General features: G+C 39.9%; 1 protein-coding gene across 1 annotated transcript; it reads right to left on the bottom strand.

Annotated features, from left to right (window-relative positions):
- Nucleotides 1–4,946: 4,946 nt before the first annotated feature.
- LOC138337437 (uncharacterized) lies at nucleotides 4,947–12,768 on the bottom strand. Its single transcript, XM_069287347.1, has 8 exons — nucleotides 12,429–12,768; nucleotides 11,514–11,927; nucleotides 11,167–11,260; nucleotides 9,820–9,871; nucleotides 8,953–9,192; nucleotides 8,788–8,853; nucleotides 6,127–6,361; nucleotides 4,947–5,140 (listed from the first exon to the last, which is right to left on the bottom strand). The coding sequence occupies exons 1-8, from the start codon at nucleotides 12,766–12,768 to the stop codon at nucleotides 4,947–4,949; spliced, it is 1,635 nt and encodes a 544-aa protein (XP_069143448.1).
- Between the last annotated feature and the right edge of the window lie 599 nt (nucleotides 12,769–13,367).

A 13,367-nucleotide genomic window follows, 5' to 3' on the forward strand; every position in this document is an offset into this window, starting at 1 on the left:
CCAAGTTCCCTAACTGAGTCTAGTTCCTAACTAACGTCCCAAAATAACAACTAAACAAGGGAAAAATATAGTTAACTAACTAAGGTGCCCGAAATCTTATGACCTAACCGGGTGACCTTAATGAATAACTAACTAAAGAAACATCATAGTACCTAGCCTAAGTTGGTCCAAAAGGGTTGGTTATGGTCCTAACAACATAGAGGTACTTCATTAACTACCCCAGGTTAATTAAATAATTAAATTAGAAACTTGATTAATTAATTTAAATGTACAAAACCGAAACCACCAAGCAATTTCAAGATTTTGGTTATGTGAAATAAGAGACAACCTAGTACCTAACCTAGGATGGTCCAAAAGGTTTGTTTATGGTCCTAAAAACTTTGGAATACTTTAGTAATTACCATAGGTTACTTAATTAATTATATGAGAATCTTAATTACTTAATTTAAATGGACAAAACCGAAACCATCAAGCAATTTCAAGATTTCAGTTAAGTTAAGTTAGAGACAACCTAGTACCTAACCTAGGATGGTTCAAAGGGTTGGTTATGGTCCTAAAAACTTTAGGGTACTTTAGAAATTATCCTAAATAACTTAATTAATTAATTAAACATCATGGTAAAACCAGAATTAGGCTAGTTCAAATGTTCTCTCATTTGTAGTCGAATTAGGAGGGGCGTTTTAGGTAATTTAAGTGGGAGTTCTTTCTGTTAACATTTGGGACGTCTATATATATTTATATTAAGTCCATTTAAGATCATAATTAAATGTCCCAAACAAGAACCATACGCGATTCTCTTAGTCTCTCGAGAACGCTCTCTTTTCCATACTCCATTGAAGAACTAGAAAAAGCTTAAGGAAAGAGACTCAGGTTTGGAAGTTTCCAACCAAGATTTCGTGGATTTTTCATATATAAGGTATTATTATTCATCCTTGAAATATCTTTCTTCAAGGAGTCAATTCTAATGATTTTCAATGGTGATCAAAAATATGACTTGTAAAATTTTATGATTCTAGCCACTAGTTCTTGCATAAATTGTTTTTAAATAAATGTTTTAGAATAAAATTGATGTTAATTCTATGTTTTGAATATATAATTCTTATATAACCACGTTAGACATGAAAATTCCTATTTTAACTATTTTATGGGTTAAGTAATCATGTCTGTATAGTTATGAATAAATGAGTAATTTCTTCTGGGCATTCTAATGATGGAAAGATTATATGCAATTGATGTCTAATTGGTCTTTGATTGTTAAGTCTATGTTGAATTGACTTAGATACATTTAGTATTATGTTTTATACTTGGAATTGATGATCATGGCCTTGTCAGCACTATTTGAAGTATTTTTATTGTTTGTTTGATTGGTTATGTGAAGTATGATCATATCTATCTACATTCTAGTTATGTGAAATTATTTTTTCTCCTATGGATATTAGGTGACCATGTTGGACTATGACTATGTTTTTCTGTTTGTAGCCTTAAAATTGACACATGATTATTCCTACTTTACTATATTAGTATGGGAAGATTATATCTATAATAGTATAATAATATATTGGGTGACATGATGATGATAAGGGTCTTTAATAAGTGTCACGACCCAAAACGAGCCGCTAGTGGCACCCACACTTATCCTACTATGTGAGCGAACCAACAAATCTAAACCCCAACCTTTACTAATATTTCAACCATATTGAGCAAAATATAATGCGGAAGACTATAATCTTATTAATATAACAAATTAATAAGCTTCTAAAGTTTATCAACTATCATCCCCAACATATGGAAGTCATCGCACCAAGAACATGTAGCCTCAAATTTCTAACTCAAATAGTATTTAAGAAGCTACAATAAGTAAAAGAGATGGTCCATGTCCGAACTTCAAGGTATCAAGACGTAAATGAGAGAATACAGTCCGAGCTAGGAACAATAGCTCACCCTGAAATCTGATATACAGGAGACTGGCTAGAGTTGCGGACGAGTGAAAGTCGATGGCACGTTTGCTGCACTCTACAAATAACAAAGAGAAAAATACAAGTAGGGGTCAGTACAAGGAACACGTACTAAGAAAGTATCATCGGCCAAATCAAAATAGAAAGCAATATATATCGAATAATAATATAAAATCAACTACAATACTTAACAGGTGACAATCAACAAGTACAAAAACCATTGGCAACAACACTAAGCACACCTATGAGGACTCAAGCCTTCACACCATACTCATTTGGGAAATAGGTTCTTCGAATTTGAGTATATTACCATAATTCAAGATTACTTCTCTTTATTATTATCGTGTCGGAACGTGACACTCCGATCCATTATTGCTACCGTGTCAGAATGTGACACTTTGATCCCCTAATACTACGTGTCGAAACGTGACACTCCGATCCCCTAATACTACGTGTCGGAACGTGACACTCCGATCCCCAACTACGACGTGTCGGAATGTGACACTCCGATCCCTTATACTACATGTCGGAACATGACACTCCAATCAATTTATCTCATTATTTTAGTTCATCAAGCCTTCTTTAGGTCAAGGCGTCATTTTAATAGTGAGGATTTAAGATTGAGGATTCAACAGCCTCATCATACTGACCTCCCCACAACTACACCATCACAACATACAAACACACCATCAAGAATATAGAAGATTTTACAAACTACCAAATTCGTATCGATTGCTATTTAGAGTTTATCTATCATATAGAAATAAACCGTAACCTACCTCCACCGAAGAATCGTGATCATGCAAGCTACTTTCCAATGCCTTTGCTTTCCTCTTCGTTCTCTATCTCTCACTCGTTCTCCCCTCTTCCTGTTCTTTTTATTTTTCTTGTGCAGATTCTTTTTCTTTTACCCTAAATATCATATAATCAATTATAAAAGATGATAAAAGTAACCCACTATTTATTTCAAGGTTATCTTCTTTAACCCCCAAGCGAAGAATTTATCAAACTTACCCTACTAATTTCCTAATTATAATCATGAATAGTCCAAAACACCCCTTTATAACTTTTAGCAGAAATCCGACCCAGTTGGGGTTACGCAACTTGTGAGGGCCCGTCGTACCTGCGACGGTCCGTCCTGCAGGGCCGTCACAAGTTCAGAGAGTCAAATTTTGTAAATAGGTTTGTGACGCTACGTCGTATCTATGACGATCCGTGCTGCAGTTCCGTCGTGAAGTTCATAGAGTCGATCTCAGTTCACAGATTTCCGATTTGAAGTGTTTTGGAATGGAGACCCTCGACGGACCGTTGTGCTTATGATGGTTCATCCTACCTGTCATCGAGGGTAATGAGGAGAGCAGCAGGAGAATTACACAACTGTGGGACGACAGAGTCCGTCACGGTCCGTCGTGACCATGACGGTCCATCGCATGATCTGTGGACCTAGTCAGTGTTTATTAAAAATAATTCTACTGCTCGAAACGACTAAACAGGTTGTTATAATAGATAACAATTTACCTACCGTTCGTCCTCGAATGATCACAAGAAGAAAACAAGGGCGAGAAGGAGTACCTGAATCTCTAAAAAGATGTGGATATCTTTCTTGCATGTCAGCCTCCTTCTCCAAGTGGACTCTTCAACTGGCTGATTCTTTCACTGAACCTTGATGGATTCAATCTTCCTTGATCTCAACTTGCGGACTTCTCTATCTAAAATGGCAACTGGATCCTTTTCATAAGAAAAATTCTCATCAAGAAGAACTAAATCCCAACGAATAATGTATTTTTCATCACCATGGTATTTTTTCAGCATAGATACATGAAATACCGGGTAAACTCCTGAGAGTCCTGGAGGCAATGACAATTCATAATCCACCTCCCCCACGCGCTTCAGAACTTCAAATGGACAAATATACCTTGTACTAAGCTTACCTCGCTTACCAAACTGCATCACCCCTTTCATGGGTGAAACATTCAGCAAGACTTGTTCACCCTCTATAAAATCCAAGTCCCTAACCTTCAAATCTGCATATTCTTTCTGCCAGTTCTGAGCTGCTAGAAGCTTCTCCTGAATGAATTTTACTTTATCAAACGATTCCCTCAAAAGATTGGTCCCCCATGGTCTCACCTCAAATGCATCAAACCAACCAATGGGAGACCTACATCTCCTCCCATACATTGCCTCAAATGGGGCCATATCAATACTTTAGTGATAGCTATTATTGTATAAGACCTCTGCTAAGGGTAAGCAGTTATCCCAATGACAACCAAATTCTATCACACATGCACGAAGCATATCCTCCAAAACCTGAATCGTTCGCTCAGACTGACCATCGGTCTGAGGGTGAAATGCAGTACAAAGATACAACCTAGTACCTAATTCAGCATGCAATGTTCTTGCAAACTTAGAAGTAAATTGCGTACCTCTATCTGATATGATGGAAAGTGGAACTCCATGCAATCGAACAATTTTTGAGATATAGAGTTTGGCTAACTTCTCTACATTGTAAGTCACCTTAACCGGAATGAAGTGAGCAGATTTAGTCAATCTTTCAACAATTACCCAAATACAATCAAACTTACTCAATGTCTTTGGAAGACCAACCACAAAATCCATTGCAATTCTTTCCCATTTCCATTCAGGAATGGAAATTTTCTGAAGTGTTCCTCCGGGCCACTGGTGTTCATACTTTACCTTCTGACAATTCGGGCATTGGGCAATAAAATCAACAATGTCGCGCTTCATCCTACTTCACAAAAAATGTTGCTTTAGGTCACGATATAGCTTGGTTGCAGCAGGATGTATAGAATACCTGGAACTATGAGACACTATAAGAATGGTGTGAATCAAGTCATCAACACGGGGCACACATACCCTTCCCTTAATTCTCAAAACGCCTTCCTCGTCAATTATTGCATTTTTAGCCTCTCCTCGAATTTCCATATCTAGAATTCGGATCAGTTTCTCAACAGTAAACTGTTTTCCCTTAATCTAGTCAAGAAAAGAAGATCTTGCCTCCCCACAGGCCGAAAATCCTCCTTTCTCTAGTACTTCCAGCCTCATGAGGTCATTAGCAAAAGTCTGAATCTCTCTAGCTAATGGGCGCCTAGAAATCTGTAGGTGGGCTAAACTTCCCATGCTCCCCGTTTTTCTACTTAAGGCATCTGCCACAACATTAGCTTTTCCTGGGTGATACAAGATAGTAATATCGTAGTCGTTCAGTAGTTCCATACACCTCCTTACTGACTCCTACTTGTATTTTTCTCTTAGTTATTTGTGGAGTACAGCAAACGTGCCATCGACTTCGACTCGTCCGCAACTCTAGCCAGTCTCCAGTATATCTGATTTCAGGGTGAGATATTGTTCCTTGCTCGGACTGGATTCTCTCATTTACGTCTTGATGTCTTGATGTTCGGACATGGACCATCTCTTTTACTTATTGTAGCTTCTTAAATACTCTTAGATTTAGAAATTTGAGGCTAGATGCTCTTGGTGTGATGACTTCAAGATTTTGGGGATGATAGTTGATAAACTTTAGAAGCTTATTTATTAGTTATATTAATAAGATTTGAGTCTTCTGCATTATATTTTGTTCATTATGGTTGAAATATTGGTAAATGTTGGGGTTTAGATTTGTTGGTTCGCTCAAATAGTAGGATAAGTGTAGGTGCCACTCGCGGCTCGTTTTTGGTCGTGACAAACATGTCCTGCAGGTCCGTCACAAAGTTTAGAGAGTCAAATTCAGTAAAGAGGGATGTGACAGCCCGTCGTATCTATGACGGTCCATGCTGCAGTTCCATCGTGATGTTCAGAGAGTCGATCTTAGTACCAAAATTTCCGAGTTGAAGTGTTTTGGAACGGAGACCCTCGATGGACCGTTGTGCTTATGACGGTTCGTCCTACTTGTCATCGAGGGTAATAAGGAGAGCTGCAGGAGAATTACACAATAGTGGGACGACATAATTCGTCACGGTCCGTCGTGACCATGACGGTCTGTCACCGTCCGTCATGACTTTGACGGTCCGTCGCGTGATCCGTCGACCCAGTATGTTTTTATCAAAAATAATTCCACTGCTCGAAACGACTAAACAGGTTGTTACAATAGATACCAATTTACTCATCGTTCGTCCTAGAACAATGACAAGAAGAAAACAATGGCGAGAACGAGTACCTAAATCTGTAAAAAGTTGTGGATATCTTTCTTGCATGTCAGCCTCCTTCTCCAAAGTGGACTCTTCAACTGGCCGATTCTTCCATTGGACATTGATGGATGCAATCTCCCTTGATCTCAACTTGCGGACTTCTCTATCAAAAATGGAAACAGGCTCCTCCTCATAAGAAAAATTCTCATCAAGAAGAAGTGAATTCCAACGAATAATGTAGTTTCCATCCCCATGGTATTTTTTCTGCATAGACACATGAAATACCTGGTGCACTCCTGAGAGTATTGGAGGCAATGCCAATTCCTAATCCACCTCCACAACGCACTTCAAAACTTCAAATAAACCAATATACCTCGTACTAAGCTTACCTCTCTTACCAAACCGCATCACCCCTTTCATGGGTGAAACCTTCATCAAGACTTGTTCACCCTCCATAAAATCCAAGTCCCTAACCTTTCGATCTGCATATTCTTTCTGCCTGTTCTGAGCTACTAGAAGCTTCTCCTGAATGAATTTTACTTTATCTAACAATTCCCTTAAAAGATCGGTCCCCCATGGTCTCACCTCAAATGCATCAAACCAACAAATGGTAGACCTACATCTCCTCCAATACAATGCCTAAAATGGGGCCACATCAATACTTGAGTGATAGCTATTATTGTATGAGAACTCTTCTAAGGGTTAGAAGTTATCCCAATGACCACCAAATTCTATCACACTTGCACGATGCATATCCTCCAAAACCTGAATCGTTTGCTCAGACTAACTATCGGTCTAAAGGTGAAATGCAGTACTAAGATCCAACCTAGTACCTATTTCAGCATGCAATGTTCTCCAAAAGTTAGAAGTAAATTGTGTACCTCTATCTTATATGATGGAAAGGGGAACTCCATGCAATCGAACAATTTCTGAGATATAGAATTTGGCTAACTTCTCTGCATTGTAAGTCACCTTAACCGGAATGAAGTGAGCATACTTAGTTAATCTGTCAACAATTACCCAAATAGAATCAAACTTACTCAATGTGTTTGGAAGACCAACCACAAAATCCATTGCAATTCTTTCCCATTTCCATTCAGGAATGGGCATTTTCTGAAGTGTTCCTCCGGGCCACTGGTGTTCATACTTTACCTGCTGAAAATTCGGGCATTGGGCAACAAAATCAACAATGTCGCACTTCATCCTACTCCAAAAAAAATGTTGCTTTAGCTCATGATACATCTTTGTTGCACCAGGATGTATAGAATACCTGGAACTATTAGCCTTTGTAAGAATGATGTGAATCAATTCATCAACACGGGGCACACATACCCTTCCCTTAATTCTCAAAACGCCTTCCTCATTAATTATTGCCTCTTTAGCCTCTCCTTGAATTACCATATCTCGAATTCGGATAAGTTTCTCATCAGTAAACTTTTTTCCCTTAATCTTGTCAAGAAAAGAAGATCTTGCCTCCACATAGGCCAAAAATCCTCCTTTCTCTAGTACTTCCAGCCTCATGAGGTCATTAGCAAAAGTCTGAACCTCTCTAGCCAATGGGCGCCTAGAAATCTGTAGGTGGGCTAAACTTCCCATGCTCCCTGTTTTTCTACTTAAGGCATCGCCACATCACTAGCTTTTCCTGGGTGATACAAGATAGTAATATCGAAGTCCTTCAATAGTTTCATCCTCCTACTTACTGACCCCTACTTGTATTTTTCTCTTTGTTATTTGTGGAGTGCAGCAAACCTGCCATCGACTTCAACTCGTCCGCAACTCTAGCGAGTCTCCAGTATATCAGATTTCAGGGTGAGATTTTGTTCCTAGCTCACACTGGATTCTATCATTTACATCTTGATGTCTTGAAGTTCGGACATGGACCATCTCTTTTACTTATTGTAGCTTCTTAAATACTCTTAGATTTAGAAATTTGAGGCTAGATGTTCTTGGTGTGATGACTTCCAGATTTTGGGGATGATAGTTCATAAACTTTACAATCTTATTTATTTGTCATATTAATAAGATTTGAGTCTTCCACATTATATTTTGTTCATTATGGTTTAAATATTGGTAAATGTTTGGGTTTAGATTAGTTGGTTCGCTCACATAGTAGGATAAGTGTGGGTGCCACTCGTTGCTCATTTTGGGTCGTGAAAAACTTGTTCTGCATGTCCGTCACAAATTTAAGATAGTCAAATTCAGTAAAGAGGTTTGTGATGGCCCGTCGTATCTACGATGGTCCGTGCTGTAGTTCCGTCGTGAAGTTTAGAGATTCGATCTCAGTACCCAGATTTCCGAGTTAAAGTGTTTTGGAACGGAGACCCTTGACGGACCATTGTGCTTATGACGGTTCGTCCTACCTGTTGTCGAGGCTAATGAGGAGAGTAACAAGAGAATTACACAAGTGTGGGACAATAGAGTCCGTCACGATCTGTTGTGACCATGACGGTACGTCGCGTGATCCGTCGACCTAATAAGTTTTTATCTAAAATAATTCTACTGCTCAAAACGACTCAACAGGTTGTTACAATAGATAACAATTTACCCATCGTTTTTCCTTGAACGATCACAAGAAGAAAACAAGGGCGAGAAAGAGTACCTGAATCTGTAAAAAGATGTGGATATCTTTCTTGCAAGTCAGCCTCCTTCTCCCAAGTGGACTCTTCAACTGGCCGATTCCTCCACTTAACCTTGATGGATGCAATCTCCCTTGATCTCAACTTGCAGCCTTCTCTATCTAAAATGGCAACAGACTCCTCCTCATAAGACAAATTCTCATCAAGAAGAACAGAATTCCAACGAATAATGTAGTTTTCATCCCCATGGAATTTTTTCAGCATAGACACATGAAATACCGGGTGCACTCCTGAGAGTCCTGGAGGCAATGCCAATTCATATGCCACCTCCCCTACGCGCTTTAGAACTTCAAATAAACCAATATACCTCGGACTAAGCTTACCTCGCTTACCAAACCGCATCACCCCTGTCATGGGTGAAACCTTCAGCAAGACTTGTTCACCCTTCATAAAATCCAAGTCCCTAACCTTTCGATCTATATATTCTTTCTTCCTGTTATGAGCTTCTAGAAGCTTCTCCTGAATGAATTTTACTTTATCTAACGATTCCCTCAAAAGATCGGTCCCCCATGGTTTCACCTCAAATTCATCAATCCAGCATATGGGAGACCTACATCTCCTTCCATACAGTGCCTCAAATGGGACCATATAAATACTTTAGTGATAGCTATTATTGTATGAGAACTCTGCTAAGGGTAAGAAGTTATCCCAATGACCACCGAATTCTATCACACATGCACGAAGCATATCCTCCAAAACCTGAATCGTTCGCTCAGACTGACCATCGGTCTGAGGGTGAAATGCAGTACTAAGATCCAACCTAGTACCTAATTCAGCATGCAATGTTCTCCAAAACTTAGAAGTAAATTGCATACCTCTATCTGATATGATGGAAAGTGGAACTCCATTCAATCGAACAATTTCTGAGATATATAATTTGTCTAACTTCTCTACATTGTAAGTCTCCTTAACCGGAATGAAGTGAGACGACTTAGTTAATCTATCAACAATTACCCAAATAGAATCAAACTTACTCAATGTCTTTGGAAGACAAACCATAAAATCCATTGCAATTCTTTCCCTTTTCCATTCAGGAATGGGCATTTTCTGAAGTGTTCCTCCTAGGCTCTGGTGTTCATACTTTACCTGCTGACAATTCGGGCATTGGGCAACAAAATCAACAATGTCGCGCTTCAACCTAATCCACCAAAATGTTTCTTTAGGTCACGATACATCTTGGTTGCATCAGGATGTATAGAATACCTGGAAATATGAGCCTCTATAAGAATGGTGTGAATGAAGTCATCAACACGGGGCACACATACCCTTCCCTTAATTATCAAAACACCTTCCTCATCAATTATTGACTTTTTAGCCTTTCCTCGAATTACCATATCTCGAATTCGGATAAGTTTCTCATCAGTAAACTGTTTTCCCTTAATCTTGTCAAGAAAAGATGATCTTGCCTCCACACAGGCCAAAAATCCTCCTTTCTCTAGTACTTCCAGCCTCATGAGGTCATTAGCTAAAGTCTGAACCTCTCTAGCCGATAGGCGCCTAGAAATCTGTAGGTGGGCTAAACTTCTCATGCTCCCTATTTTTCTACTTAAGGCATCTGCCACAACATTAGCTTTTCTTGGGTGATACAAGATAGTAATATCATAGTCCTTCAGTAGTTCCATCCACCTCCTTTGTCTCAAACTCAAATCTTTCTGAGTAAAGACATTCTGTAAACTACGATGGTCTGTATAAACATCACCCTTAACCCCATATAGATAATGTCTCCATTGCTTTAATGCAAACACGACTGTAGCCAACTCCAAATCGTGGGTCGGATAGTTACGTTCATGCACTTTTAATTGCCTCGAAGCATAAGCAATTACATTCCTCTCCTTCATTAGCACTGCACCCAACCCAGAATAAGATGCATCATAATAAATAATGAAATTCTTACCTTCCACTTGCAAGGTAAGAATTGGTGCAGTAGTCAACAAGGTCTTGAGTTTCTGTAAGCTTTCTTCACACTCGTCTGACCATACAAATGGTACATTCTACTTAGTCAAATTTGTCAATTGGGAAGCAACACAAGAAAATCCCTTGACAAATCGACGGTAGTAGCTAGCTAAACCAACAAATCTCCTTACCTCCGTAACATTAGTAGGTCTTACCCAACTCTTCACTGCTTCAATCTTAGAAGGATCCACCATCACTCCATCCTTAGAAACCACGTGCCCCAAGAAGGACACTTAATCTAGCCAAAACTCACACTTGGAGAATTTGGCATAAAGCCTTTTCTCCCTCAACACTTCCAATACAATTCTCAAATGCTCCTCATGTTCTTTCCTGCTCTTTGAGTATATCAGTATATCATCAATGAACACAATGACAAAGAGATCCAGATATGGCTTAAAATTCCTGTTCATCAGGTTCATTAAAGCAGCAGGGGCATTCATAAGCCCAAAAGACATTACTAAGAATTCATAATGCCCATACCTTGTTCGAAAAGCAGTCTTTGGTACATCTGCTGCCCGTATTTTCAATTGATGATAACGAGATCTCAAATAGATTTTTGAGAAGGTAGAAGCACCTTGTAACTGATCGAACAAATCATCAATGCGAGAAGCGGATACTTTTTCTTAATAGTTACCTTATTCAGTTTCCTCTAGTCTATGCACACTCGAAAACTTCCATTCTTCTTCTTCACAAAAAAACAGGAGCACCCCAAGGGGATGCACTTGGTCTAATAAAGCCTTTAATTAACAACTCTTGAAGTTGGGCCTTTAACTCGCTTAACTCAGCTGGAGCCATTCTATAAGGGGGTATGGAAATGGGGCGAGTACCCGGCTCCAGATCATTACAAAAATCAATATCCCTATCCGGTGGCATACCAGGAAGGTCTGTAGGAAACACATCGAGAAACTCAAGGACTACCGAGACAGGCTCAATCAAAGGTACATGGGAAGTATCATCCCTTAGATGTGCCAAGAAGGCTAAACAACCCTTACTAACTATTCTCTTAGCACGAAGAAGGAAGATGATATGAACTGGAGTGGAAGTGTAGTCACCCACCCATACTAGCAGATCTGTCCCAGGCTTGGCCAATGTCACAATTTTAGCATTACACTCTAAGATTGAAAATTTGGAGAAAGCCAAGTCATACCCAGAATTACATCGAAATCCACCATCTCTAGGATAATCAAGTCTACATGAGTATTGCTCCCCACAAAAGTCACAAGGCAAGACGTATACACCTTCTGAACTATCACAGACTCACTCACAGGATTAGAGACACGAATAGGCATGTTAAGCAAATCACAATGTAAATAAAGACCATAGCAAATGAGGAAGATAAATATGAAAATGTGGATCCAGTATCAAATAATATAGAAGCCATGCAATCAAATGTCTCTACTTCAGGACTCCCGGGGAAAGCATAACAATGGGCCCTATCACCTGTCTCCCCGTTGCCCCTACCATGTTGCGCTGGAGTAGCTCCAGCTTGCCCGCCACCCCGGCTAATTTCGTGACCACCATTACATTGACCACCACGTCCTCATGTATGGCGGCCTCTCCCATGACCACCTTTACCTCTAACTATTGGGGGCCTGTAACTCTGTTTTGGACAATACCTCCTAATATGTCCAGTCTCTCCACATCCATAAAAGTCTCTGGAGTCAAGCATAGGTCTCTGTGAAAATGACGAAGTCTGGGATAACCTCCAAACTCAGAGCAATGTTGACTGGTCTACGATAGACCCCCAGCTACAGCCTGCAGTGAAGACTGGATAGGTCGGGCTGGGTAACCTCCTGAACTTTTCCTTTTGGAGTAAGAACCACTAAACTCACCTACCTTATGGAACTTCTTAGATGTCGACGCCATGGGGAAGTCATCTGGCTTCATCCCCTCCACCTGTATAACAAAATCAACAACTTCCTGAAAGGATTTTGCTGCAGCAGCTACTTGTAAGGCTGGGAACTGCATATCTGACCTCAATCCCTTCACAAAACAGCGAATCCGCTCTTGTTGACTCAAGCAAAGTTGGGTGACATACCTGGATAGTGCACGAAATTTAGCCTCATAAGTAGTAACAGACATCCTTCCTTGCTCTAGGCTCAGGAACTTATCTCTCCTCCTATCCCTCAAAGTCCGGGGTATATACTTCTCCATAAATAATCTAGAGAATGATGCCCAAGTCATAGGTAGTGCCTGTGCTGGTTGACACTCAACATACGACCGCCACCACATTTTGGCATTCCCCTGAAACTGATAGGTCATAAACTCAACTCCGAATCGTTCTACTATGTCCATCTTATGTAGCAGCTCATGACAATCAACCAGAAAGTCATAGGCTTCCTCAAATTAAGCACCCTTGAATACTGGAGGTTTCAACTTCAAGAATTTAGTGAAAAGTTAATGCTGATCACTCGTCATTATAGGCCCTGTAGTCAATCGAGGAAACGTTGCTACTTCTAATGAGGCATCCATGCGGGGAGCCACAGCAGTTGCATGTTATACTCCCGGAACCTGAGGTGCTGGTGCAGAAAACACTGAAGGTGTCTGGCCTTGATCAGATAACCCGCTAAGATAAGTAAGAACCTGGTTAATCATCTCTGGGTAGGTTGGGGTGGTAATTCCTTATCTTGCACTTGCTGATTTTCCCCTTTCTCACCCTTTCTTACTACCTCGTCAGTCAG

The sequence above is a fragment of the Solanum lycopersicum genome, chromosome 7, assembly GCF_036512215.1.
Source record: "Solanum lycopersicum chromosome 7, SLM_r2.1".
Classification (NCBI taxonomy): Eukaryota; Viridiplantae; Streptophyta; class Magnoliopsida; order Solanales; family Solanaceae; genus Solanum; species Solanum lycopersicum.

Coding starts and splice junctions, on each gene's coding strand:
- LOC138337437 (XM_069287347.1), bottom strand. CDS start 12,768: ATGTCTGTTACTACTTATGAGGCTAAATTTCGTGCACTATCCAGGTAT. Junction 8,854..8,952: donor GACTCTCAGGAGTGCACCCG/GTATTTCATGTG, acceptor TCTTATGAGGAG/GAGTCTGTTGCCATTTTAGA. Junction 6,362..8,787: donor GGGAGATTGCATCCATCAAG/GTTAAGTGGAGG, acceptor GTGTCTATGCAG/AAAAAATACCATGGGGATGG.